Genomic DNA, 25,578 nt, shown 5'->3' with positions numbered 1-25,578 from the left:
AATTTGGATGCTTTGATTTGTGTGCCTTTTCAATGATTCTGCACTGCTCTCTCACATTATCATCCACCTTGTAGAGGCTCATAAGCAGGAAAGGGGCTGACTCAGATTTTTGTTTTTGAGAAACTGACACCTGTGACCAGAAGGAGGCAGAAGGACAATGAGAAAACATCTAGGTGAAAAATAACGAGAATATTAGTTAAGGCACTGTCAGGAAGAGTGAGGCACTCTGGGAGGAGAAATCATTAAGACTTGGTGCCAGTAATACATAGGCAGTCAAAGGAGGGAGGATTTTGTGGTCCAACAACATTTTAAGGTCTCTAGTAGTAGTGGAGTTGTGGGCTGGTGTGGGAGGTATGGAGCTGGACAAATGCTGGTAGCATCAAATAAGATTGAGGCTGTAGGGGAAGGGAACACTTATAATCCCTTCTAGTGCATTTTAGCAATATTGGATGTGTTGCAGAGACAAGATCTTTTCTTCCCTGGAGAAAGGTGGCAACTACAATAAATACTCAGGCATTTTATCCTAGAAAACAATAAATATTATTGCTGCTGTTTTAAAAATACACATCTTTTCAGCAACAATTTGCCCATTGGTGGTGTTGAATCATTTCTCCCTTTGGAACAGCAAGTTTATTTTACCATTTGTCAGTGTCTTAGAAGGAAGGGACTATATCTGTTTTATTGGAATAAGAGCTGTCTGTTTGAATATATAAGACATAGCACCTTGCCTTACCCATTCTGCTTGACAACAATTTTCATTTAAAAATTTTTAAATGAATATATTCTTTAATTTACATACTCATGATTACTTCACTTGATGGTACAAGCTTATAACACCAGGAAAGAAATAGGAAGAGTGAAAAGCTGGATATAAAAGTTCTATAAATGTTCTTAATTTTGACGTAGCTTAATGGCTGCTAAGAGTTTGGGGTAAAATCTTGTTATCTCTTTAATACTTAAGACAAGTGATGTGTGTCCTTTGGGATTTTCTTTTGTTGCTTTTTTAATAACTACTAGTTGGTAAAAAAATTTTGGTTAATTAACATTTATAAAAGTATTGGCCTTGTCTTTAGAGAGTAATCAATATGGTGTGTGAACAACTGGGTTGAATGGCATTAATTTAGACCTTCATATTAGTATAAGTTGATATATATGTATATATACATATATAGATATTAGTGTAAGCTGGTATATATATATATATATATATTTTTTAATTTTTAATGTCTATGCCCTAATTAGTTCTAGGTACTAAAAACCTAACCTGTGCTGACTAGCTCTGCCTAGTTCAGTAAACCAAAGAGAAGATGACTAATGGTATAGCTGCAGTCTCTTTTTCACTTATAGTCATAATGGAAAGGTTATAAACCTTGGAAGCAAACAGACCTAGATTTGAATTCTGATTTCATGGTTAACAGGTGACATGCTATTGAGCAAGTTCCATACATTTTCTCTAAGGCTCAATTTATCATTTAAAAAGCCCAATTAGACTGTGCCCTAATTTTATCTTTAACAATGCGTTTCTGCCAAGCCGACTTCCTTGACCCTCCAGCATAACAAGATGTGTTGTCTCTCTACCGTGGTTGTGTATAATCTTGTGGACATATTTCTACAATCCACTTTTGCAAACTCAAATTCTTTATGCAACAAATATTCAGTGAGATCTAACTTTGAACCAAACATTGTGTTTCCTGTCGAAACAAAGATTAAATAGACATAGTCCCATATTTTAGTGTATTTCTTCTTCAATCTTATTTCCCCAGAGTAGAGTAGGTATTCAGCAAATATGTATTGAATGAATAACTACAACAGGTTTGGTGAGTGTAATTGTAGAATTGTACACATGGTAATACGTAGGCACAGAGGAGAGTTAAATAACCATGCCAGTGAGTGAAACATGAAGATTGTAGGAGAAGGTGACAACTGAGATGAACCTTGAAGTAGCATGTGAGGCAGAGAAAACAGGATGAGCTCAGAGGCAAGAAAGAGCTTTGTTTTCAGGAACACTTCCTGTGATAGCAAGAGTAAGAGATTGGAGAGGCAAGTTGTAGCTGGACCATGGGAGGCCTCCTATTAGCATTACATGCTCAGTTGTGTGGTTTTTTTTCCTGCAGGTTAGAGAGGAGACAGGGAATAGGCTTAACCTTGTGGGTAGCCTGGTCATATTTACATTTGGATCTACCACTGTTGGCTGTGTGAAGAATAAATTGGGAAAAAGAAAATCAGGTTTAAGACACATCATCAATAAGGAGACTGTTTCATTAGTCTGTTGAGAGATGATGAGGGCCTGACAAAGCCTCTGTTCATAGGGTGGAGAGAGCAGATTTAGGAAATATTTAGGTGGCAAAGGTGATAGGACTTGGCCACTGATGTGATGTGGAAGGTGAGTAAGTAGGAAGAGTAAAAAATGACAGGGTCCTGGCATTGGGACTGAATGGATAGTCACCAACTGAAACAGAGAATATAGGACAGGAGACAGGTTTCTAGGGGGAAATCAGACGTGCTGAGTGTGAATATTCAAGTAGGTCCAGAACACACATTTAATCTGAGGGCTGAGGGGTAGGGCTGAGCTGCCACAAGAGATTTGTGAGTCTTCAGTACAGTGGCTGAAAACGTGTGTCTGGATGAGTGCGATAACCTAAAGAAAACAGGAAGCTCCTTCCTCCTCTCCCCTGAAGTTGTTATTGTAAAAGTCACAAATGAAACTTTATTGCCCCGTTTAATGGATTATCTAGTTTTCGCCTTACTTGGCCTCCCTATTCCATTTGACCATGTCATCACTCCTTCCTTAGAAGTCTTCACTCCCTCAGTTCCGTGACTATGCTTCTAAACAGAGTTCCCACTTCTCTCTGCCAGCACCTCCCCATGTCCCCCCCTGCTGGCCTTGGTCCTTCTCCAGTTCTCTGGAGGCAGTTTCCCTGCAGGTTGATGGAAGCATTTCACGGGCAGTGAAGAAGCAGCCACCATGAATGTTAATGAGTAAATTCACGTGGTGAACGTATATGCAGTCAGTTCTTAATTATTTAGAACAAAGAAAGAGAAACTTTATTCCTATTAAAGGCCACTGCCACACAGAAAAGAGATAACTGAGAGCCATGGGACTTAAATTCAACACAATTAACCTTTTTTGCCACCTCAAAAAAAAAAGAAAAAGAAAAGAAAAAAAAAAAGAACAAACGTTTATCATCCACTTCAAATTTAAAGAAAACAGAAAACTCTCTAGGCAGTCAAGTAGCATGCACACGTATACACATATGCCAAAATGAAAAATCAACAGCAAGGCTACATTGTTTCCAGGAAATCAAGAAGCAGCAAAAACTTTCTAAAGAGAGAGAGAGACTATTGTCACTATCTGGAATCTCTGGTCAAGATTCAACTCATGTATTGCTGTTTTGGGTTCATTACAGAAACAGCAAACTATCTCTTTGTATAGAAAGGATAAAATCGCTAGGATTTTGTTAAAATTAATTTTCACATAAATTTTGAAAGAAAAGATATCTGCAAAAGATTTTCTCTCTTTTTATATCACTATTAATTTAGAAAAAATAACTTCCTTTCTGCAAAGTGATACTATCATTTCTCATTTTATAGAAGAAGGTCAACTTTTTGGTTTTCTTTATGGTATTACAGCTCATAAAAATCGTCAACATTTGTTGAAGGTTTTATGCTTTGCCAGGCCCCACACTCACACTTCACATACGTTATGTTATTTAGTCTATAACAATGAAGAAAAATTACCACAAAGGCAATAGTTAACAAAAATAAGATGTAGGTAAAACAGTCCAACAAGGTAGATGGTATCTCCTAGATGGGGAAGAAACTGAGATTGAAAACCTTCCCCAAACTCAAATTCAAATTTAAATCTGCCTAATTCTAAACCTCTACAGCTTTACACTACACCAGACATTTAACTGCTAATTGCTCTTCGTCTCAGCAACTAGAGTTCTAGTGAAATTTTGGAGCTGACCTTTGAAGTTAAATATACCATCCAGCCGGCAAAAACTGTGAGCTTACATTATTCATATCCTTGGCTTCTCTTCTTTTCCATCACCGCTCAGCACCTGACTGTTCACTATCTATGGAGTCTAGTCAAGGGCCTCTTCACCATCTACCTCAGCACCTCTAACAACAGAATACAACCAAAACAATTTTTTGTCTTCATAATTCAGATGAATTTTGTGTTTGATTCCATAACATATTCACTTTTCTCTCTTAGAAATATTTTACTTAATTGTCAACCTAGAAAAATGTGCTACATGTATGCTATAGTAGATGCTAACATATCTGTATTAATTTTTGGAAGCAAATGTTCACATGTTGATTTTTACATATTACTATAGGTCAGTTTTATGTTAGGTCAACTTCATTGTAATCACACTGACATAATCCCATGTTTCTATATCAAGTTGAGAATAGCCTGACTTCTCAGGAGTCCCTCATCAAGAATTGGATCATGAAATTTTTCTAAGCCTCATAAACACTCTAGAGAAATTATTTCTCTAGAAATTTAGAGGATCAATATATAGAAAACCAAACAAATAAAAATGAAACAAATTTAGAAAAAAAAAAGAAACACTTAAAAAATACACTAGAGAAATAATCCTCCATCAATTTCCTAAAGGCCGATTTCATTCTGGGAGTCCAAATTGCTGCATTAGTAGAATGCTCTCTCTGATTTAGAACCACTTCATATACTAAGGATGTAGCTGGGAAATGAATAATACTAAAACCTGTATTAATCAGTTAACTATTATAAGAACAATTGAAAAGAATAGATAGCAGATATTGACCCTCCTTTATAAATTTACATTTTCATTTTTTATGTCATTTAACTTGCTCAAATGATACCTTATAATTTACTTGAGCATCAGACATTTACCAATGTGTCTTATGGATCATTTTCAAAAGAAAGTACCATAATATGGTCAGATTTGGTCAATGCTGCCAAAAGGTTAACCCCTGGTGCTACTTCTATTCCAGCTCAATTCTCTTATTTTTCTTTTTATTATTTTGAAATTAATTTTTATTTTTATAAAAGCATTATATCAATTTGTTGCATCTTATCATTTGCATCTTATTATCCCTCCTCTAAAGGTAGTTGCTTTAAACTGTTTAAGATATTATTTCTTGTATTTTCATCTATATTTCTAGAGAACACAATGCGTTTTTACTTGTTTATCAATTGCAGACATTGTCTATTTATTTCATATACTGCAGTTGAAAAGTCATATCACTTTGCCACCTCCACCATCACTCTCTTTTTCTTCATCTTCTCAGTATACTTACATCTGAATTTTTGGTTAAATCAGTAATGTTTGTTTGCACAATGCGTTTGTTTTTTACTCATAAAAATTTGTTTCCCTTGAAGTTTCTTCACTTTTTATTTGCTTGGTTTTCTATGCATATATCTTTAATTGTTTCCAAATGCTCCAGCAGCTCTGCCAAATGCCCAAGAGTAATATTTCAAAATGCTAAAGCACATCAGATTTTGCTAGGCCCACATTTTATTCTGGAGGACCTCACTCCTGCACCCAGTATAGCCAGCTCCAGTATGGGCAGATAGCTCTGTCACTGTGATGCACACATGGCTTCCACAGATACTCATTTGCTACTCCACTGAATTGGGCTCTGATTTCCTGAATCTCATACCTTCCTTCTTTTGGTTCACTCTCACATCCTCTAGTAGAAAACTGGGAGTCACCTGTGACTCATTTTTATCCTTACCCAGAAATCAAGATATCAAACAGATGACCAAACCCAGTAAATTCTGCCTCCCCAAATCCTCTCCAATCTGTGTCCATTGTGTAATCTTTAGGGTCATTACCCTGGGCCAGGACACCATCACCTCTCAGATTCCTACAAGCTCTGCCTAACTGGTCTCCTCGCCTCTGGGCTTAAACTTTTATGTCTATTCTTAGTGCAGCTAGAACTATCTTTCTAAAATATATATATATATGATCTTGCTGCTACCCAGGTAAAACTTTAAATGAATTTCCACAAATTTCAGTATAAAATTCAAACTCCATATCTTAGCATGGAAGGCCTCTACAATTTCTCCAGCCTCATTTCTCCCATTGTCTCTTTTGCACTACATATTTAAGCAATACTTAACCTACAGTTTCTTACCTATCTTTGTCTTAGTTGCAATGATATTCCTCAGGGGGAACTCCACTGAATGTTTCCAAAACACCCATTGTTTCCCACCCATCATAGTAGACAGCATGCAACATACTTGATGCAATTACTTGTTCAATGTCTGTTTTTCTTGCTAAAGAGTACCTAAATCCATTCAGTCATTATTTTCCCAGTGACTAGCAAGTATCTGGCACATAGTAAGTATTTTTTCATGAAGAAATTAATGAATATACATACTCGGTTGCAAACTCAATTTCCTATAGGATCTAGATGGGTAACTTCATTGCTGGGGGCAGCCTGAGTGGGATCTGTGGCAAACTAGATCTGCTCAATCAAAAGAGCCTATTGATATGAGACACTAAGTCCCACCTAACTGCTACCAATTGAGCATATGGATACCACCAGATCTTCCTTTTTTTAATTTTTTTTTAAATAGAGGCCAGGAATCTGGACTTTTTTTGTAAAAGTTGGTATTTTACAAGTTGGCTACAGCTCATTTTCAAAAATAGGCCAAACAAAACATGGCTGCAAAGATAGGTTTGTATTGCCAGCCCTGCTCTGATGAGGCTCAGTTTGAGATCTCTCAGCATCTTTTGGGGTCTTTGTGAGAATGCTCGGCTGATAGCTCACATTTTGCATCTAAAGCAGAATTTGTCATGTTTTTGTACACAACAGCCCCTTCCAATATATTTTTAATAATATCATTTTTAAAATCATTTTAATTGTATCAGTTCTCTAGCTTGAAAATCATATCATCCTTGATTCCTCCTTCTTGTTTATCCTCCAGTCTAGACAAATGTTAAATTCTAGAAGGAAGGACTTTTTTCAGATTAGTCAAGTGGAAAGGACATGAGATTTGGAGTAACATTCTATTGCTAGTCCATAGTTTCTATTCTATGGACTTTGCCTTTTTCTAATTGTATAACATTTGGTAAATTCTTTTAAACTCATTGTGCTTCAGTGTCCTTGGACTTAAAATTAGGATAACAAAACTTATTTGTCAGAGTTGCTCTAAGGACAAAAGAGCTACTTCATATGAAGTGCCTAGCACAGAGCAGATGCTCAATAAATGTTGAATTTCCTGTCTTCTGCTCTTTTCTCACCTCTTCCATCTGTCTTCTTTTCCTTTTCTACTGCTAATACACAGGTCCAGGCATATGAGCTAATATGAGTTTAGAGGAACCTGGTTTTTGCATCTGTTTCTCAACTACCTGCCACTTCAAGGAAAAACTTCACAAAATAGAGGTAATTTATATACTTAGGAACCTTAATTCATTTGTAAATTATATTCCTCTGTAACCCTAAGCTTCACATACCTCATTCTCCCATGCTCTCAGCTCACAGTAGGATTGCCACTTGTCATCTTCTTGGCTCACTGATTCCAGTATTTCTCTAACATATTGAAACCATTATCATTTGAATTAAATTTCAATATCTATCATGTCCCTTAAGTCCTACCAACCATCATCATCTGTACCCATATTTTCTTTCTTCTCTCTTATTAAAATGGATGAAATGTGCCTGTTCCTCTCAAAGGCAACCCCTTCATGCATTCTGTGAATCCTGTGTCCTTTTGCATTCAGGACTTTGCTCATATAATTATCCCATCAATTTCCTTCATTTAGTTTCTCCCCCCTTTCTTCTAATTTATTCTCATTAGTGTACAAATGTGCTTTAATGTCATTGATCTTAAAAAACAAATAAACAAAGATTATTTTGACCTGAAACTTATCTCTAGCTTGTCTCATTTCTCTTCTTTCTCTCAGCAAAACCTCTTAAGAGAGATCTATATATCATATATATATATATATCTCCACCATTGTCTCTTCAAGCCACTTCATTGGGTTTCCACCCAACTATTCCTATCAAGGTCACCAACTACTTCTATACTAGCAAATACAATGGTACCTCTTCTGATCTAAGTCAATTTCTTCTTTTAAAACATCTCTGTTCTTAGCTTCCATGACAATAGCACATGGGTTCCTCCAATATCCATAGCAACTCTTTCTCTCCTTGCTTTCCTAATTTATCAATGGAAACTCTTTCTAAATCCCTTTTTAGGCTTTAATCTCCTATCTCCCAAATCCATTCTAATAGCAAATCCTATTAACTTTACCTACAGAGCATGCTTCTATTTTCTTCACTACCACCAATCTAGTTGAAACTACTAACTTCTCACCCATATAACTACTGTAGCCTCTAATCTCCTTGCTTCCACTCTTAACTTACCACAATGTATTCCCACATTGCACCCAAAGTGGTATTTTAAAATATATATATAAGTTATTTACTATCACCATTAAAAAAATTCTTCAGTGGCCCCCTATCTCACTTTGGATAAAATCTTAAGCCCTTTCCTGGTTTGTTTGAACTTACAGGATTTAGCCCCGCTGTCTACCTACATCTCCTACTGCACCTTATACAGCTTTCTCTTCATTCATTACACATCCATCTTCTTTCTGTTCTTTGAACATGCCTCACTTATTCCTACCCTAGAGTATTTTCTCTGTCTGGAATGCTCTTTCTCAGATCTGCATGGAGGATTCCCCCTGTCATCCAAAGCACAACATAAAAGGTCACTCCTTAGAGAGGCATTTACTGTCCTCTCAACCTAAAGTAGTCTCTCAGCAATTTCCTTGCTTTAATTTCATCATGATACTTGCCATTATCTAACATTTTCTCTTAAATATTATTTTCATTCATTTTTTGCAGCAATGTAACTTTTGTGAGAACAGGAAGTTGTTGGTCTTGCTCAATAATGTATCTCCAGCTCTAGAAGAGTTGTCTACACATATTTGATACTCAAGAAAGGTTTGTTGAATGAATGAACAAATCAATGGATATATTTTACCTAAAATTTATTTTTTATATAATTTCCCAAAAACTGGCAGTAAAAATTAGCAAATGAGTTTCATTCTCATTGAAATTTCAGTGAGATTTGATATTTGGGTAAAGGTTAGTAATAAATGATGGGATGAGTAAGTCTTTAGCTGGAAGATAAAACAGTTCAAAAACTGACTGGGCTACTATAGAAGTCCCAGTTTCTCACTGACACACATAATAAAGAGTTGTTGGTACTATCAACTTTTGAAACAAAAGAACATTGTAAACAAAAATAGAAATCTGAGTAAGAAAAAAATATCTAAAATTTTCCACATATAAACAATGTTTTTTACAAATTTGTCCCTCATCTTACTTTCCTTTGGACCCCTAGAGAGTCCATCTACATTATTTATTTATTGAAAAAAAAAAAAAAAAACCTACGCATTTGAATGCCAAAATGATTGCAATAAAAGAATAGATTTGGATAAAGACTTTTCAGGCAAGAGATTAAACAGAGTCAGATTTTGATTATTTATGCATCACTCATGTGACAGTTTTATTTTGGACATTGTTTTTAATCATATTCAGATGAATTCTATACCTTTGGCGCTGGAGGACAGAGTAAATTCACACTGTGCACACTGAACACCTTTGAGGGAGTGAGAGAGTTGGAAAAGGCCATTGTTTTCACCTTTATTGGATCTTCAGAGAGCCCTCCATAGATATATGTGGAGCTACTTATGTAACATGCCATGGTTATAGACAATTCTATGTTTCTACAAGACAAACACTTAAGGAATTATCTGTTAATGTGAAATTTGTTTTTAAAAATGAGGCAATTTTATTAAAGAAGTGGCAGCTTTTATACTCTACATTTGCAAATTTAGCCCATGTTTAATCTAGAGCAAAGCTTTTCATATTTTTTACACATGACAATTGTTTAATCAGCAGCTATAGTGATTCAAGTAGTTTCTTTTACTTTGAAAGATTCCTCTTGAGTAGAAGAAAAAAATAATCAATGATCATTCAAACTTTGATAAACAAATCATAATTATGAACAAGCAACTCAGAATTTGTACCCCTAAAATATTTCTTCTCTGGTTCCTTTGATGTCATTAGACTTCTCACAAAATAAGCAAGTGCCCTTGATTTCAAACAATTTTATTTAAAGTTGTAAGAAAAACATGGCTTCAGGCTCCCAAATTCTAAGTAGCAGACATCAGTGAATTAAAAGAAGAAAGAACCAATAAAATTGCAGATATATGATGTGTAGAATACTGGAGGACACTTTGTTTTTGTTTGGCTTGTCTGGAATCCATTTCCTTTTTTCCATTAGAACCTCAACCTTCTTTTTAAGAGCATCCTTAATTGTATAATAATATTTTGGGAGGCATCTGGAATTTGAATCTTGAATAAATGTCATGGTTACATGGGGATGTTTGGAGGTACACTCCTCACAAGAGCAGCAGTGTGTGGTCCGTACTGTCATTGTGCTGTGAATTCTGTGCAGCAACTCAGAGCTCTCTTGGTTTCTACCCTTTTTTTTTCATGTAAAGATCTTCAGGCTCCTATTGATTTTAAGCCTGAGATATATTTTGAATAAATGTTCATCTTTACCATACCTTTTTATGGCCTATAATAAAAAAAAAATAAAAACAAAAACTGACACAACTGTAAATCCATATTAAATAGTAAATCATAGCCATTTGTTGACCAATTAACATTTTCTTGTTATTATAGTATGGTATTTGTCTAAATTTATGTTAAAGAAGCCAATCAACTTCATTAAACATATGCCCTTTCTTATCAAAATAAGCTATTTCTCTTAGCTCAAGAGTTATATATCACTTTGCCATTTTTATAGGGCTTTCATGTACTTTATATTATTTGGTGCTCACTGTGATCCTAGGAGATGGGCAGAAATAAATTTGTTAGCATCTAATGCAGAAGAGGAAGCTAAGGTTCAAAGGGGTTAAGTAAGATGTCTGAAGTCATATGATGAGCTCATTTCAGAACTTGTGTTAAACCTAGGTCTTCTCTCTTCAGAACTTACATTTACTGTAGTACTTCTGTGATAATAACCAGTAACTACAGTCACTACTCTGTTTGTCAGAATACTTCCTTATATTGTTCATCATTTTTATCTATTTAAAATGAATCTCAGATGAGTGAATCACAAAATGTTAAGTGTGAAAGGAATTTTAGAGGGATTTTTCCACCCTCTACCACCATACATGTAAAAGTATGTTCTTTGACATCTATCCTTTGACTGCTTCTAGAGTCAAAGAGCACATTCCTTAAGTTGGGAAAATATTATGTTGAAGCTCTATTTTATATGGATAAAGTACTTAGAGTTTGGGAGTAAGAAAAAAATGCAGAGTGTACTATATTAAGTAGTGGATTATGGAGGAGCCACAAAAATTATCTCACCTCACTTCAACCCCAAGAATCAGCATCAAAACTTAAGAAAAAGAAAAAAAACAAATTAAATGAGAGAGTTTGATTTTCTCTGTTCTCTGCAGATATGTGCCCACATTTCCTGTCCTTCCTTACCTCTGGCCACTGTCAGAGGTCTTACTCTGCAAAATAATACACGTTGTTTCAGAGGGAGCTATGCTGATATTTTATAACAATGAAAACTTATTTCACAGTATCTTACTACTGGTTAACACTACTGAATTGTACTCGAAATCTTCTAGAGATATAATTAAGCCTAAAGTTTTGTTGGGGGAGTAAGTGGCAGTGGTGGGCATTGTTATTTTGTGTAAGATAATGGGTAAAGCTTCTCTAGGAAGGTGATACTTGAGCAAAGACCTGAAGGAAATGAAGCAGCAGGCCATGTGGAAGAGCAGCGCTAGCAGAGGAAAGAGTGGGGACCAAATCTCTGAGTGGAAAGCTTGCTTGGCTTTCATGTGTAGGCTCGGCACAAACAACTCCAATATAGTTGTCAGAACCCGTTCATTGGTCATTAACTTGGAGCTCTATTTTACCTGCTGGCTGCTGGCAAATGATTCAAGTGCGTTTTTGTTGCTTATTTATTTTCTTAAGAGTCCATAGGGATTTCTTCCACTTCATGGCCAATGACTGGATCCAAGCCATGACAAAATTTTCACCAGTCTAAAATGTCCCTCTTTGATAAATTTTTGTCTGTTTTATATTGGATGATCAATGTCTTAGCTAAACAGCCCTGCATGAGTGGTCAACACAGAATCGTGAGCACCATGCAAGTGTTTTTCGGTAGGCCTTGCCTGGCACCTGGCTTCTCAATGTCTGTTTTCTTCCCAGAAGAAGCAACTGCAGATATGGAGGTGCTTTTTTTTCCTAGCATCTCTTAGCTCACTGACAATATTCTACACTAGACGTAATATTGTTAAGTGATGAAGCATCTGGGAAGCATGTCCTTGAAAAGCGGTCTAAGGAACTTGGAAACTTGTCTTGGAAAACAGAACTCTAAGGCAAAACAGAACTCTAAGGAACTCTATGAATTCCTTTAAAATATCTTAAGGATCAAGGCAGTAATGCCAGAAGCATAATTCCTCGTCCAGGGAAGGCAGGCCTTAATAATCTTAGTAGCACTCTGAGTGCCCAGCCAAGCTTTAGATGGATAGATAGGTGAATGGATCTACACCATCAACATACTGCAGAACTTTCTAACAATCAGAACTTTCCAATAATACAATGGTCTACTTCTTAATTGAGTGACTTCTTCCATAATAGAAAGGTTCATGAAAAGGTTGGATGACTATTATAATAGAAATAAGAGGTAGACATTTCTGCACTGGGGGGAAAGTTGGACTAGTTTCTAGTTATAGGATCTTGGAAAGCAGTGGTCCCTGGCAACACTCATGGGGCACAAAGCAAAACTTTAGTGATACATTTTGACTTGTTACTGTAGCATAATCTATTCTATCCTAACTAACACATAGTCTTTGGTGTTAGTTTTGGATAGGAATTTAATATCCCATGTGGCCTAAGATAAGTTAATTAACTTTTCTGGCCTTGATTTGCTTATTATAATAATTGAGGGCTTAAATAAAATAATTTCCAAAGTTGCATTTACTCAAAAATGACATAACGTGATTCTGTGAATCAAGGAAATTCTCAGGGGAAGTGGTGGTATTAGCCCTCACAAATGTGCAGGTGTAGCTATATGGGTCAATAACCTATCTCTCACTATGGGCAGAGGGTTGTTTTTCTAGAAGCTGTCTTTGGAGATTTCAGTTAGAAATGACATCATGCCACAACATTTCTTGAGAGAGTCAATACCCAGAACTATCTTGAACTGTTACAAAATCTTACTATTGTACCCCGGGTAATTAACATGGAGAATTTCCTTTATCTGTGGGAGGAGAATGATAAATACCAATTATTAATTTTTTTCTATTTCAGGTACTCCACAAACATTATCACACCAAGTACCCTACCCTCCTATGTATCTATCTATTTATCTATCTATCTATCTATCTATCTATCTGTTTAATCCCAGGAGTTGATGATATTATTTTCCCAGCTAAACAGTTTCTCCCAGTTTCTGAAGAAACTGAGGCTTTCAGAAAATAAAATACCTTCCCAACTAATTAGCAGTGCTAGGAGCTAATCCCAGGTTTGTCTGAGTCCAAAGCCTAAGTTCTTAATCTCTAAAATACATCTGGATAGTTTATATCGGGAAAACTTTGTAAGTACAGTACTGCAGATTTAGTCCCGTCCTCTTTTATACGTGGATAAATTAACCTCTTCTACCAAATTCACTCTGTGTCTTTCAATTTTGGTCACATATTGACTTTATCAAAATTATTTCTTTCATCTTTTTTAAAGTTCCTCTTCAGTTTCAAGAAGTTTCTCTGTAGGTTTTCTCTTTATTGCTCTTTTTTTTCACATTTGTCTTCCCACTCTATTACTTCATATATAATATACATCTGTGATTGTCTCTTACTCTGTCTATAATTTTAAGTTTCCAGTTCCACATAACAAGCAAAGCAGTACTAAATTATAAGCTGTGTGGGTTTCTATCACTCTGTGAAAAGCATGTTATTTTGTATTTTTACCTTTTACTACAAAAAATTAAGCAACACAGATTGAACTATACCTAATGAAAACATTACCTGTTCTTTCATATCTATTTTTTGCATCTTTTCTAACACACTCTTGACATTCTTTTCCTAATGCCATTAACCTTGACTCTGTTCTCTACCTGCTTTATAAGAATGCACAGTACAGACTCTTGGCCAGCTAGAACATTCTCAGTATAAAACATCTGAATGAAAATAATTTTTAAAATGTATAAAAGGTAATTCTTGCCATAATGTAATATCAAGAATAAAAATCGTTATCTCATTACTCAATAAATCTGAAATCACAATGGTAATAATGTCAAAATAATACCAAGAAAACAGTAAAATAAGATGGCAGACAAAAAATACTTCACTTAATCTAACTTTGAAAGGTTTAAATCCCCTAAGGGCTCAATACTTTGCCTACAAGTCCTTACAAACTTTGATTAAGAGGAACTTTTCCTCGCAAAACAGCGATTTTATAGCATTTTGTTTGTGGTGTACATTGTGGTAATCTCTCCAACAGTTCTTCCACCTCATTTCCTTGTGTTGCTGCCAGTAACCACAACTCCACAGAGGTGGCCCATCACTGTTTAACCCAATCAGAGTAATCTCATTTTTCTTGACATAGTGTATCCAATAGAAAATAGACTGGATCGACAATGAACATGTGACACAATTAAGGTCAATGAGACCTAAGGACAAGTTAACTGAAGAATTCTGGGGGAGACACTTCTCGTCCTTCTCAGAAAAAGAAAGAGTTTTCAGAAGCCAAAAATTTCTAATTTGGGATGCTGTGGACGTGAACACTAGAACAGTTCTAGCCATTCTGCCCCATGAGAGAAAGCCAGCCTCAGAATAAAGCTGATCCCACACAAAGCAAATAGAAACATACCAAGTCTGGAGCTTGTTCTGAGATGCATTTTCCACTTATGTGAGCCAATCAAGCCTATTTCTTGTTTAAATCAGTTTGGATTGGGTTTTGTATTACTTGGAACACACATAATGAGCCCTAATTGATATGTCAGTCCTTTTGTTTATTAATTTACCTATTTTTCTAATAATGCACAATTATATCCATGTATTATTATAATCAAATCTCAAAGTCAGATAATTTAGATCATATCTCAATAACAGATACTTTAGAAGAAAGGAACTTACAGGGCTGTTTTAGGAAACTAATAATATTGAACTTTGGGAGTCAAAGAAACCTTGAGAGATTATGTGAAAGGTCTTTGAAATACATAAAGCATACCAATAACAAAAGATAACAATTTCTCCTGAATTGTAATACATTGCAAAAGTGTTATTAAATCCTTGGTTCACTTGTATTATTTTTATTTATTGTTAATCCAAGCTCTCTTCATTACGCCCTTAGTGACTGACTTGATATGTAAAACTCTCCAATGGCATTTTCTGCCTGATGCATCAAGTCAAACAATGCTGTGTAACTCTCAAGACCTTTCATAATCTGGGTTCCCTCTGCTCTCCCTACTTTACCTACATATGTCAACACTCTCCCACTTGCACCTGCAGCTGCAGAATCTTCACAGCTTTGCTGCTCCTCTCCTCCCCCTCTACATATATTCCATCTTAGTTTTTGCATCTGTGCTTTTTGGTCAGGCCCTTCCCCATCCCCTCCAAGAGTGGACCTCTTCTCTATACATAAACCCTACCACAGGATTTGGTTCTTTGGCTCTGATTATACTTTATTGTGTATTCACCTCTAACGCTTCAGTTTTCTCTGTGATTAGGTTGTCAGATCCTTGAGAGCAAGGGTTGAGATTTATTTCTATTATAACCCCCCTAAAACTTCAAATACTGTGTTGCAGAGTAGATATTAAATGAGTATGTAGTTGATTAATTAACCATGTTTTTACTATTTGTCTTATACACTCTGTTGCATGCATCTAGAAAAAGATTTTAAATGGCTGGATTGCCTTAGGGCTGCCAGATTTAGTAAATAAAAATATAAAATGCCCAGTTAAATTTTTATTTCAAAGAAATAACAATCTGTTTTTTGTTTTAGTATAAGTATATCCAATGCAATATTTGGGATGGAATTATACTGAAAAATGGCCTGTTTTTTAGTTTAAAATTTAAACACTACTGGATGTCTTTTATTTCATCTGGCAATTCTAGATTGATCTGACCTAAAAAAAAAAAACAAAACTTTGTGCTTAATTTCTTAAATTAGAGCTAAATGCCACATTTATGAATTGCTTAACCTTATACAGTCTTACTAATCAAGTCCTATAGTACATGAAGTTCTCTGCAGTGTTTCATCTAGCAGCAACAACACATAGATTGATTATCCATTATGTGAAGGTCACCATAAATCCTCCTGTACAGGAAGGCAAAGATGAATAAGAATGAAAGATTCATCTAAGATGAATAAGATCTTTCCCTCTACCCTCAAGTAGTTCATAGCCTGGTGGAAGACACAGCCCATTTCAGTCCAGCCTCCACTTATGTGCAATATGGATGTTAATCCATATGGCCAAATTTTTTTTAGGTCTAACTCAGCCCTCCAGGACAAAGATTCAAGATGACACTATACACACAGGTTGTCATAAATGAAGGATATTTGTTTTGAAGTACACATTAAATAGCTCCTGTCTCTGAAGTGTTATATAAACACTGTAATGCATCATCCTAAATGAAAACAATTATTCAAAAATCCTTTTCATCAGAACATTTTACTCTGCTTTTGATATTAAGTTAGTTTTTATGATGGGAGATATATTTTTCTGGTTCTTGGATATTTAACATGCATTTTTTTTTAGCGTAAGCAATGGAAATGTATTGCATGACATTTTTCCCCTCTTGGCCATTAAGTTCTTCAGGGTTGAATGCCATTCCAGCAACTTAATCTGAGTCATTTATTTAGGTGAACAATAGGATCCAATGATTTAGATTTTGAACCTTCTGCTGTGTGGCCTTAGTCTACTTTAGGTAATCTCTCCAGTGTTTTCTGGTCACAGGAGACATTTTCTTTGCATAGCATAATGGCAGTGTGTGTGTATATGTGTGTAAAGTTTGATATTAGTTAAAAAATTTTAGCTACACTATATTTATAAGTTATATGCCATATAAATTCAGTGATGTTTGTAATAATCAAAGATTTCAAATTCTAGAAATAACAGCATGTTTTTAATAATAGTATACTTGACTCTTTGTGTGTGTGAGTGTGTGTGTGTGTATGTAAAAGCATTTCTTAAACTTGTAACATATAATTCAAGGCTTTAAAACAATGTCACCTTAACATACAACATACAAATTTTCAGTTCTGGAATAGAGGGTACCATATTTTCCCTTTCTTTTCTAAACATAAGCTATTGATCTCAACCCACCAACCTGTTATTTTCTTGGAGATCATCTTAAGTTAAAATAAAAAGGCATATTACATAAAATGATGGTTTCAATGGAGTTCAATTGGTTATTGGCATATTACATGAAGTTGCAAATGGAGTCGCATTAAAAGGTAATGAGAATATTGGGAAAAGTTATATTAATTTGAATGATTTGTCAATTACCTAGATAGAAGGCTGTGGTTAGCATTATCATTATGCCAATTCTCTGGAGTTATGAAATACTCATTTGAAGTACATATTTTAGGTTGTCAAAAATTACCTTTGGTAGCTCTTCAATTTGATTGGCATCTAGGTAAAGTTCCTCTAATGTCCGTTCAAAGTTAAAGACCTCCTTTGGCACCTGCTGAAGACTGCAGTGGGAGTAATCTAAAACTGAGATGATTTCTTCTTCACCTCGGAAACATCGGCATGGCACCAGTCGGCCGATGATTTTCCGCTTGGTGGTCATCTCCAGGCACTGCACTAGAGAAAAACAGAAAACAAACTGCTTAACCACCTGCATTTGGAAGGCATTCTTATAATATTTAAAGCTTAGAAATTTACTTATGTTGTATATTTTATAATTATATAAGGCCGTAAAGAAGTTTACATAAGACATGCACATTCAATAGATCATTTAATCCTTAAACAGCTCTCCAAGGTATGTAAAGACACGTTCTTATTCCCATTTAACAAATAAAGAAATGGATTCAGAAAGGATCAGAATCCCATCATCACACAGTTTTGGAATGGCAGAACTGGGCCAGAATACAATCCTGACTTAGCGCAATGCTTACACTCACACTTGAAACATGGAACGATAATATGTTTTTTTTTAAATTTTATACAAATTGCAGTGCAGAACAGAAACCTCCAGAATTTGTTGAAAAAAACCCACATTTCTCTCATTTCTGCAAAATAGTCAAGTTTTACTCATAAGGTTTATGATATCCTCTTTTTGACTCAAATTTATTCCATTAATCAATAATTATTTATTAAATAACTAATATGCTCCAAGCATTGAACTAGGTACTGGGGATAGAGAGATGAATTGAACAAAGCTCCTATTGGAGCTACAGTTGTATTGGTTATTCACTTCAGAATAAGAATCTGTCCCTGTGAATCCTTTTATTTTAATGGGAGAAAACAATCATGGCAGAAATTTCTGACATCCTGGCATGTCTTTTTCTAGGTTAAAATGACCAAATGCCATGAAATCTTGCACAAAATTGGTATCATGGCATCTATAACACTTTATTAAAGTTACTGTTTTTTATATCATTCTTTCCCTAGACTGTAAGGCTATTGAGGGTAGTAACTGTGTTTTGTTCATTTTTACAGTTGTATAGGTTCTTGACATATAGTAGATATTCAATAACAAATGTAAAATGAACAAATCAGTTCATGAATGAATAGGTGGATACATTTGGGACTCTCTCCACAACCACCAACAGATACTGATAATTTGCTTGAAAAATTTCTTATTCTAACTAAAATGTCACTATCTCTGTGAATGTCTCCCCAGGATAAATGAATAGCGTCTTCCTCTGAGCTCCCAGGGCACTAAATCACATTGCTTCCTAATTATGTGTACTATTTCCTTGTGTACTGGGTGAGTTCTTGAAGGAGAGGATCTTGTCTTATTCATCTTTGGATTCACAATAATAGTACACAGTTTGCCATCTGCAGAAATAGTACTGAATGAGCATCAATTTGAAACTCGCATTTTAGTCATTGATTTGATTTACTTATCAGCATAAACTTACTGCCGAAACAGAAAGTAGTGATAGTTCACAAAAATAATATAGCATTTTGTTTTGAAATGGCTTAGATTAAATCAAATTTGGAGGCAAATGAATACAATATGCTTAAGAGATGTTGAAAGTGCAGCCCAAAGCCATTTTTATTCCTCCTTTTACTTATGAAATTAATAAAATTATATTTTGTGACAGGTTCATGAGTCAGCTCTTATAGAAGGTTATAAGAACATGGTAATCTTTAGAAGGTTTAACTAAAAACAGTAAGAAAATGGTCTTTCTTCTCCATTACTTTCTATCTCTTGAACTCCTACACTTCTCATTTCTGGGAGCTTGAATCACAAGGTTTTGTAACTTTTATTTTACTCGACTTTCCTTGAAAGCCCTGATTGTAGGTTGATCTCTACATGGGATCTAGCACATATCAAGCAGCCAGTAAATGCATCTAGTAAATCTATGACATATATTAGGTACCTAGTTAATATTTGTTGAGGTTATTGCAGTTGTAAAGGTAAGTGATGATGGCTCAGACTATGATAGTTGTAGTGAGCATGGGGAGAAGTGTTAGACTGGAAAGGTATTTAAGAAGCAGAATCCAAAGTGTGGGTAATGGATTAGACGAGAGGTGGAAGGGGTGCTGTGGAGAGAGGGAGAAGTCTTGAAAAATTCCCAGGTTTTTAATTTATCACTAGTAGCCACATTGACTACCCAGCTGTGATGCCATCGAGCTGACTCAAGGTGTGTATCCTGTCTGTCTCTATGACTCACAGGTGAGGAATCAATTGTTCATATGTTGTTTTTGCCCAGTTCCTTGCACTCACCATTTTGTGCTGAACCTTGTAGCTACTTCTTGATACCCATCTGTTGCTGCAATTGCAAATTTTTTATTATGAAGAGAAAAAAGAGAATATCCAGGCCTGGACCTGAACCATTTGGCCAGAGAGCCCACTGTCCACTAAGATTTTTGCAATTTAGTTCACTTAGGACTGCTTTCCCTTTTGTTGATCAAAAACGTAGCCTCTTCTAGTCATCTTTCCGGTCCCTTGTCTCATTCTTACAATGTGCTGAGCTTTCCCCCTGACCCAACTTCTCTTTCCTTCAATCCCACTAAATTCTGAAATTGTGCCTTATGTCATGATCAGTAACTTCATTGATTCTTTCCACTGAAGGCTTCCTCCCCTTCATAGTCTCAACTTAAAACATGGTTCACTTATAGCCTTTAAAAGTGGAGCATGCTGATTTTCTCATACCTTAAACACTTCAGGGTTGGAAAGTGGAATTGATATCCTCCCTTGCTCTCTAAAAATTATTAATCTTCTCTCATCCTAAAAAAGTCCTGCTCCTTTGATGGTCTCATTATCTGGTAGTAACATCTTTCTACTCTTTTTCATATCATTCATTACCACCTCTAGAATCCATTGATGACTTTGGTATCTGATTTATGGACTATCTCTCAATGGGAACTCCTTCCATTCCTGATTTATGCTCTCTACACATTATAGCTTTCAACTTTTTTTCCATCTTAAATTTCTAAGTAACTTGCTTGTAGTGCTACTCCATAATTTTTCCCTTGCAGATATCTAGTATGTAACATGGTAGTTCACCTGTCTTCTAACAAAGTTTCAACGAACTTCTAACCAACCAAAGTATATACAGCAATTTTGTTTTAAATGAATAGTACTTATTTTATTATAGCTATAAATATCACTGTAATTCAGTCACATTTTATTTCTTCTGCATCTTATTGTTTCTTTAAAAATTGCTTTTTTTTTCTTTGTTTGGTTTGTCTATGTGTCTTTCATAAATTCAGTTTCCTGACTATCTCCTCTTCTCTTGATATAGTGAAAAACGTGTAATCTGCATATTTCCCCCTGGAATAATCTTTTAGGGGCTCTATCTCTTCCTGCTTCAGTCTGGAGTGGTCACTTCACTTTTCTAGACCTGATGTGTGTGTGTGTGTGTGTGTGTGTGTGTGTGTGTGATCCTGGAATTTCTCTTCACTGTCATTCTGTGAATTTTATATTTCCTTCTGTTTTATTCCTATTTCCTGGACCCCATGTCTTTTCTTTCTAGACTTATTGGACTATAACATCCAATGGTGAAATATAACATCCAGTAATTTACTGAGAAAGAATCTACAGTAGGAACAATTTTGAGACCTCTGCATATACGAACATGATTTCATTTCACCCACAAACAATTGAAAGTTTGGCTGGATATATACTTCTAGGTCAAAAATAATTTTCTTTATAAATTCGAAGAAATTTTTAAAGTATTATTTTCTAGCTTTTAAGGTTGTTGTCAGGAAATCCAGCTCTATTACTATTCAAAATCCTGTTTTACGCCCACCTTCCCCTTTCCCAAAATACTTTAGAACTTTTATTCTTAGTATTTTGAAATTTCATGACAATGTACTTTGATGTGTTTTTATCCATTGTACTGGGTACTAGATGGGCCCTTTCACGTTGGAAGCCTTTATTGTTAAATTATGTTAAATTTTCTGTTATTATTTAATTGATGATTTCCTCCTCCTCTTCATTTTCTTTTTACTTTCTTTTCCTGTAATCCTGATTAGTTGAAAGTAGGAAATGTCCAGTAATTTAATTATTTTTTCTCTTGTAATTTCCATGTCTTTGTTTCTTTATTTTATTTTCTGGAAAATTTTCTCAACTTCATCTTCTGAATACATCTCCTGTATTATCTTTTATTAGATAACATATTTTTATTGTCCAAAAATTGGTTGTTGCTTCCTAAATGCATGCTCCTTTTTAACAGTATCATGATTGTATTTCAGGGTGCCATATCATTTCATTTCTCTAAGAAGATATTAGCTATAGACTTTTTTTTTTGCCTTTTTCCCCTGCTCCTTGCATTTTTTCTGAGTTCCATTTTCTGTTTGTTTCTTTTCATCTTTATTTTTCATGATAGGGGTCTTCCACAAATATCTGGTGATCCCTGGCTGTCCTTCAATATTGAAGAGTGACTTTCTAAAGAACTAATTGGAAGTTTTGTATGCATAATAGGTATCACTGCAGGACGATTGGCAGCAAGCCAAAGAATGTTCTGGTCTTCAGCCTGAGGCATAGCTATGAAACAGGAGGGAAGGAGGCAGGGCACAACCTTTAAAAGAATGACATAGCCATAGTACATGTTGAAAACTAGTGAGAACCAACTAGGTACAAGATGGCGGAAGATTCAACTTCCAGTGGACCTTGAGCATAATTATTCACTCATTGTAATACATTAGCATGTTAAATGACACTCCCACAGGTGCCACGACTGTTCCAAGGCTGACATTAAAAGGCCAAAAAGTGGGTGGTAGCCTAATTCCTGGAAATCTCTGCCCCTTCCCCAAAATAATTGGAATAATCCTCCCACTCATTAGCCTATGAAATATGCAGCCCATAAAAACTAACCATGCCATATTTCGAGGCTTCTTGCCTCTTGCCTTCCAAGATGGCTCACACTCTGTTTGTGGAGTGTGTTTCTATCTAAATAAATCTGTTTCTTACCTATCACTTTGTCTCTGAATTCTTTGGCGATGAAGAAAGACCTTAAATTCACTGGGAAGAGCTATGCAGTTTTGTAAATAAAGATTTAAGTCGATTTTTCTATTTTCAGTACTAAGTCTCCTCAGTTCTTTGTCTGGTACCTGTTGTCTCCAAGACTCTAAGGAGGACTATGAAGCAAATCAATTTTTACATCCCTTTGTGGGTGCTTTATAATGTAACTGACAATGTACTTTTTATATATGTGAATATAAACTACATCTTCTTTCCCTGTCTTCTTAAAATTTGTTGAAATCTCTTATCTCCTGGTGTCTTCTTTTCAATTTTGTCTCTCCTTGTGAGTATATGCATTTTAAAATTTCTTTTAGTTTAGTGGAATTTTGGTTGTAAGTATAGATCAATAAGGAAGGTGGGAGATTAACTTTCATGTTTAAAAGAAAGTTTTCCTTTAAGCCCCTTCATACTTTTAATCTCTTCTTACTTGACCTATTAGGAGCATTGGACAGAAAATTATAATTTTCTTTCAGAAACACTCTCTTCCTTTGGCTCTCCTGACTTCACAATCTTCTGACATTTATCCTTCCACTTCGGTTCCTCAATTTCAATCTTTTAAGAAGATCCATCTTCTCTACCAAATATTGACATCTATAGTACTAGAGAGTTATTCCCTTGCTAGGCTTGTTGCCCTTCTAATTGTACGCTCTCTCCCTTTCAATCTTTACAATCTCACTCACCTTTCCCAACTCTTTTCATTTAACTTTGATGAGTGATGGCTATAAAGCTTCTCAAATTTCTACTCAGATTTATTTCCCTCATCATTTCCACTGTGTGTTTTATGAGCATCTCAAACATAATATGTTCAAAATTGAAGTGATGCTCTTCAAAGGTATGGAGCCCATCATCATAGTCAAGACCTTGGACACTGAAGCCAACTCCCTGGCTGTGTGACTCTCAGCACATATTTAACCTCTATCAATTTAGTCATCTCTAAGATAACAGAGTACATACCAAGCTCATAGAATTGTGTCTTCAAGTTTTAAGCATTCACTAAGCATTGGCAATTATTGTTCTGCCCAAACCTCCTCCTCCTCCTCCTGTGCTCTCAGACTCAGTGAATGACAATACAGTTCACCTAGTTTCTCAAGGTGGAAAGCTTGGCAATGTTCTTGACTCTTCTCATTCCCTCACTTCCCACATCCAACAATCACCAAGTCCTAATCCTTCAATAGCCTAAACATATCCTGATTCAAGTCTGTTTTTATTCATTTCAACTGCCTAGAAACATAGTTCAAACTATTTTCTCTCGCATATGTACTTGTCTCTCTCTTTCTATTGTTCTTCCACCACAGTGAACCTGGAGTGACCTTTAAAAGCACTAACATTATTATGTCACCTTCTTGCTTCAAATACTTCAATGATTCCTCTCTGCCTTCCAGACAGTCTAAAGTCTTTATTGCAGCTTAAAAGTATGATATGGTCCTCTGGCCTGACTGCTGTCTTCCACACTCACATCCAGCTCTCTGTGCAGCCTGGCCACGTACCACTCTTCTCATTGTTTTCTTTGCTCTTCTTATTCATGGCTTCCTTTGCATTTCTAGGACTACATGATCTTTCTTCTACCAGGGCCTTCAGAAATAGGGCTGCCTTTGCACAGGGTACATTTCCTTGCTCTTTTAAAAAATTTTAGATTAGAAGGGAAAGTAGCCTCTCTTTATTCAATATGTTCCAACTCTGTATGTCCTCGTCTCTATATGTTTCAGTTATATGCTGCCATACCGTTTGATCACATTTTAATTATGTATTCAAATCAATCTTGTTCACTAGATTGAAACTTCTGTGAGGACAGGGACCATGTCTAGCCTTTAAACACTGTATATTTCCAGTAACTTTAGTATCTAGTTCAGAGTAGATACTTTAAAAACATTAACTGTATTAGTAAATGCATATGGTAAATAAAGATGATTATAATGACTTTTATTTGTATAGTCCTTGCAAAATTTCAAAACGATTTACAATTTATCACCTTTTTTTCTTGATGAATAAGCATTCATATATTATTTTCTGTATTTCAATAATAAACTAATTAAGGTTTAGTGAGTTTGTAATGTGCATAAGGTCACACACAGAGTAATTAGTAGAACTAAGATTAGATCTCATTTTTCTTGACCCCAAAGTCATCATTTTTTCCCATTAGCAGACCCTGCATTACATTTACAGTGATACACATAGATCAGCATATGAGAATTTATCAAACATGAATTTATTAGTTGTTCTATACCAAACACACATACACACACACATACACACACACACTCACACACTTGATAGTTATTTACACATAGACTACTTCATAGGTGCAAACAGAATGATGGGGTAGCAGTGAGGGAAATAACATCGTTCTCTTCTCTGGTGATAAGAGTTTAAACATTTTTTTGCATGTCAAAAGTATGAAAATACAGTAGGGTAGAATGAGTAGAGCATAACATACAAGAAAGCACATAAATGTTACATACATGATATATAGAAGCAACTTTTGCTTTTTCCTGAAACACGACCATTGCCCAGTATACCATAGAAGCATGTGGCTTCACATCTAGTGTATGGACTTTGACTCAAAAGCAACCAGATTTCCTGTTTTACTACTATCCTTAGCAAACATCCAAAAGAGGAATTCTTAGATTTTCAGTTTTTCAAAGGGATTTAAAAAGGCAAGAGGAAAACAAGTTTTCATTTCTTCCTGTTAAAGTCCTTCCAATAAATTCCTTAAGTCAAAGATAAGAGTATTATCTTTTTTGGATTCTCATTGCATGGATTCTCTTCTCTCTTGAATCATATATATATATATATATATATATATATATATATTTAAAATCTGAATTGAATAGCTAAAGGGGATTTTTCTTTTTCTATAGCCACAGCATGCAGTCAACAGTCTCCCTTTCAACACTCT

General features: G+C 35.3%; 1 protein-coding gene across 3 annotated transcripts in view; it reads right to left on the bottom strand.

The window, feature by feature from the left end:
* The window catches only part of LRRC7 (leucine rich repeat containing 7), a gene marked incomplete at both ends in the record, with an annotated part of 384,656 nt that overhangs the window by 302,072 nt on the left and 57,006 nt on the right, over window positions 1-25,578 (bottom strand). For all 3 annotated transcript variants that reach the window (XM_079697001.1, XM_079697002.1, XM_079697003.1), the window contains one exon: window positions 17,643-17,845. In XM_079697001.1, the coding sequence (XP_079553127.1) occupies window positions 17,643-17,845 (203 nt within the window). The remainder of the gene's footprint in view (window positions 1-17,642; window positions 17,846-25,578) is intronic.

This window comes from Hyperoodon ampullatus, assembly GCF_949752795.1.
Source record: "Hyperoodon ampullatus genome assembly, chromosome: 2".
In the NCBI taxonomy this organism is placed as follows: domain Eukaryota; kingdom Metazoa; phylum Chordata; class Mammalia; order Artiodactyla; family Ziphiidae; genus Hyperoodon; species Hyperoodon ampullatus.
The sequence above is the reverse complement of the archived record's forward strand: the minus strand, read 5'-3'. Positions and strand labels throughout refer to the sequence as shown.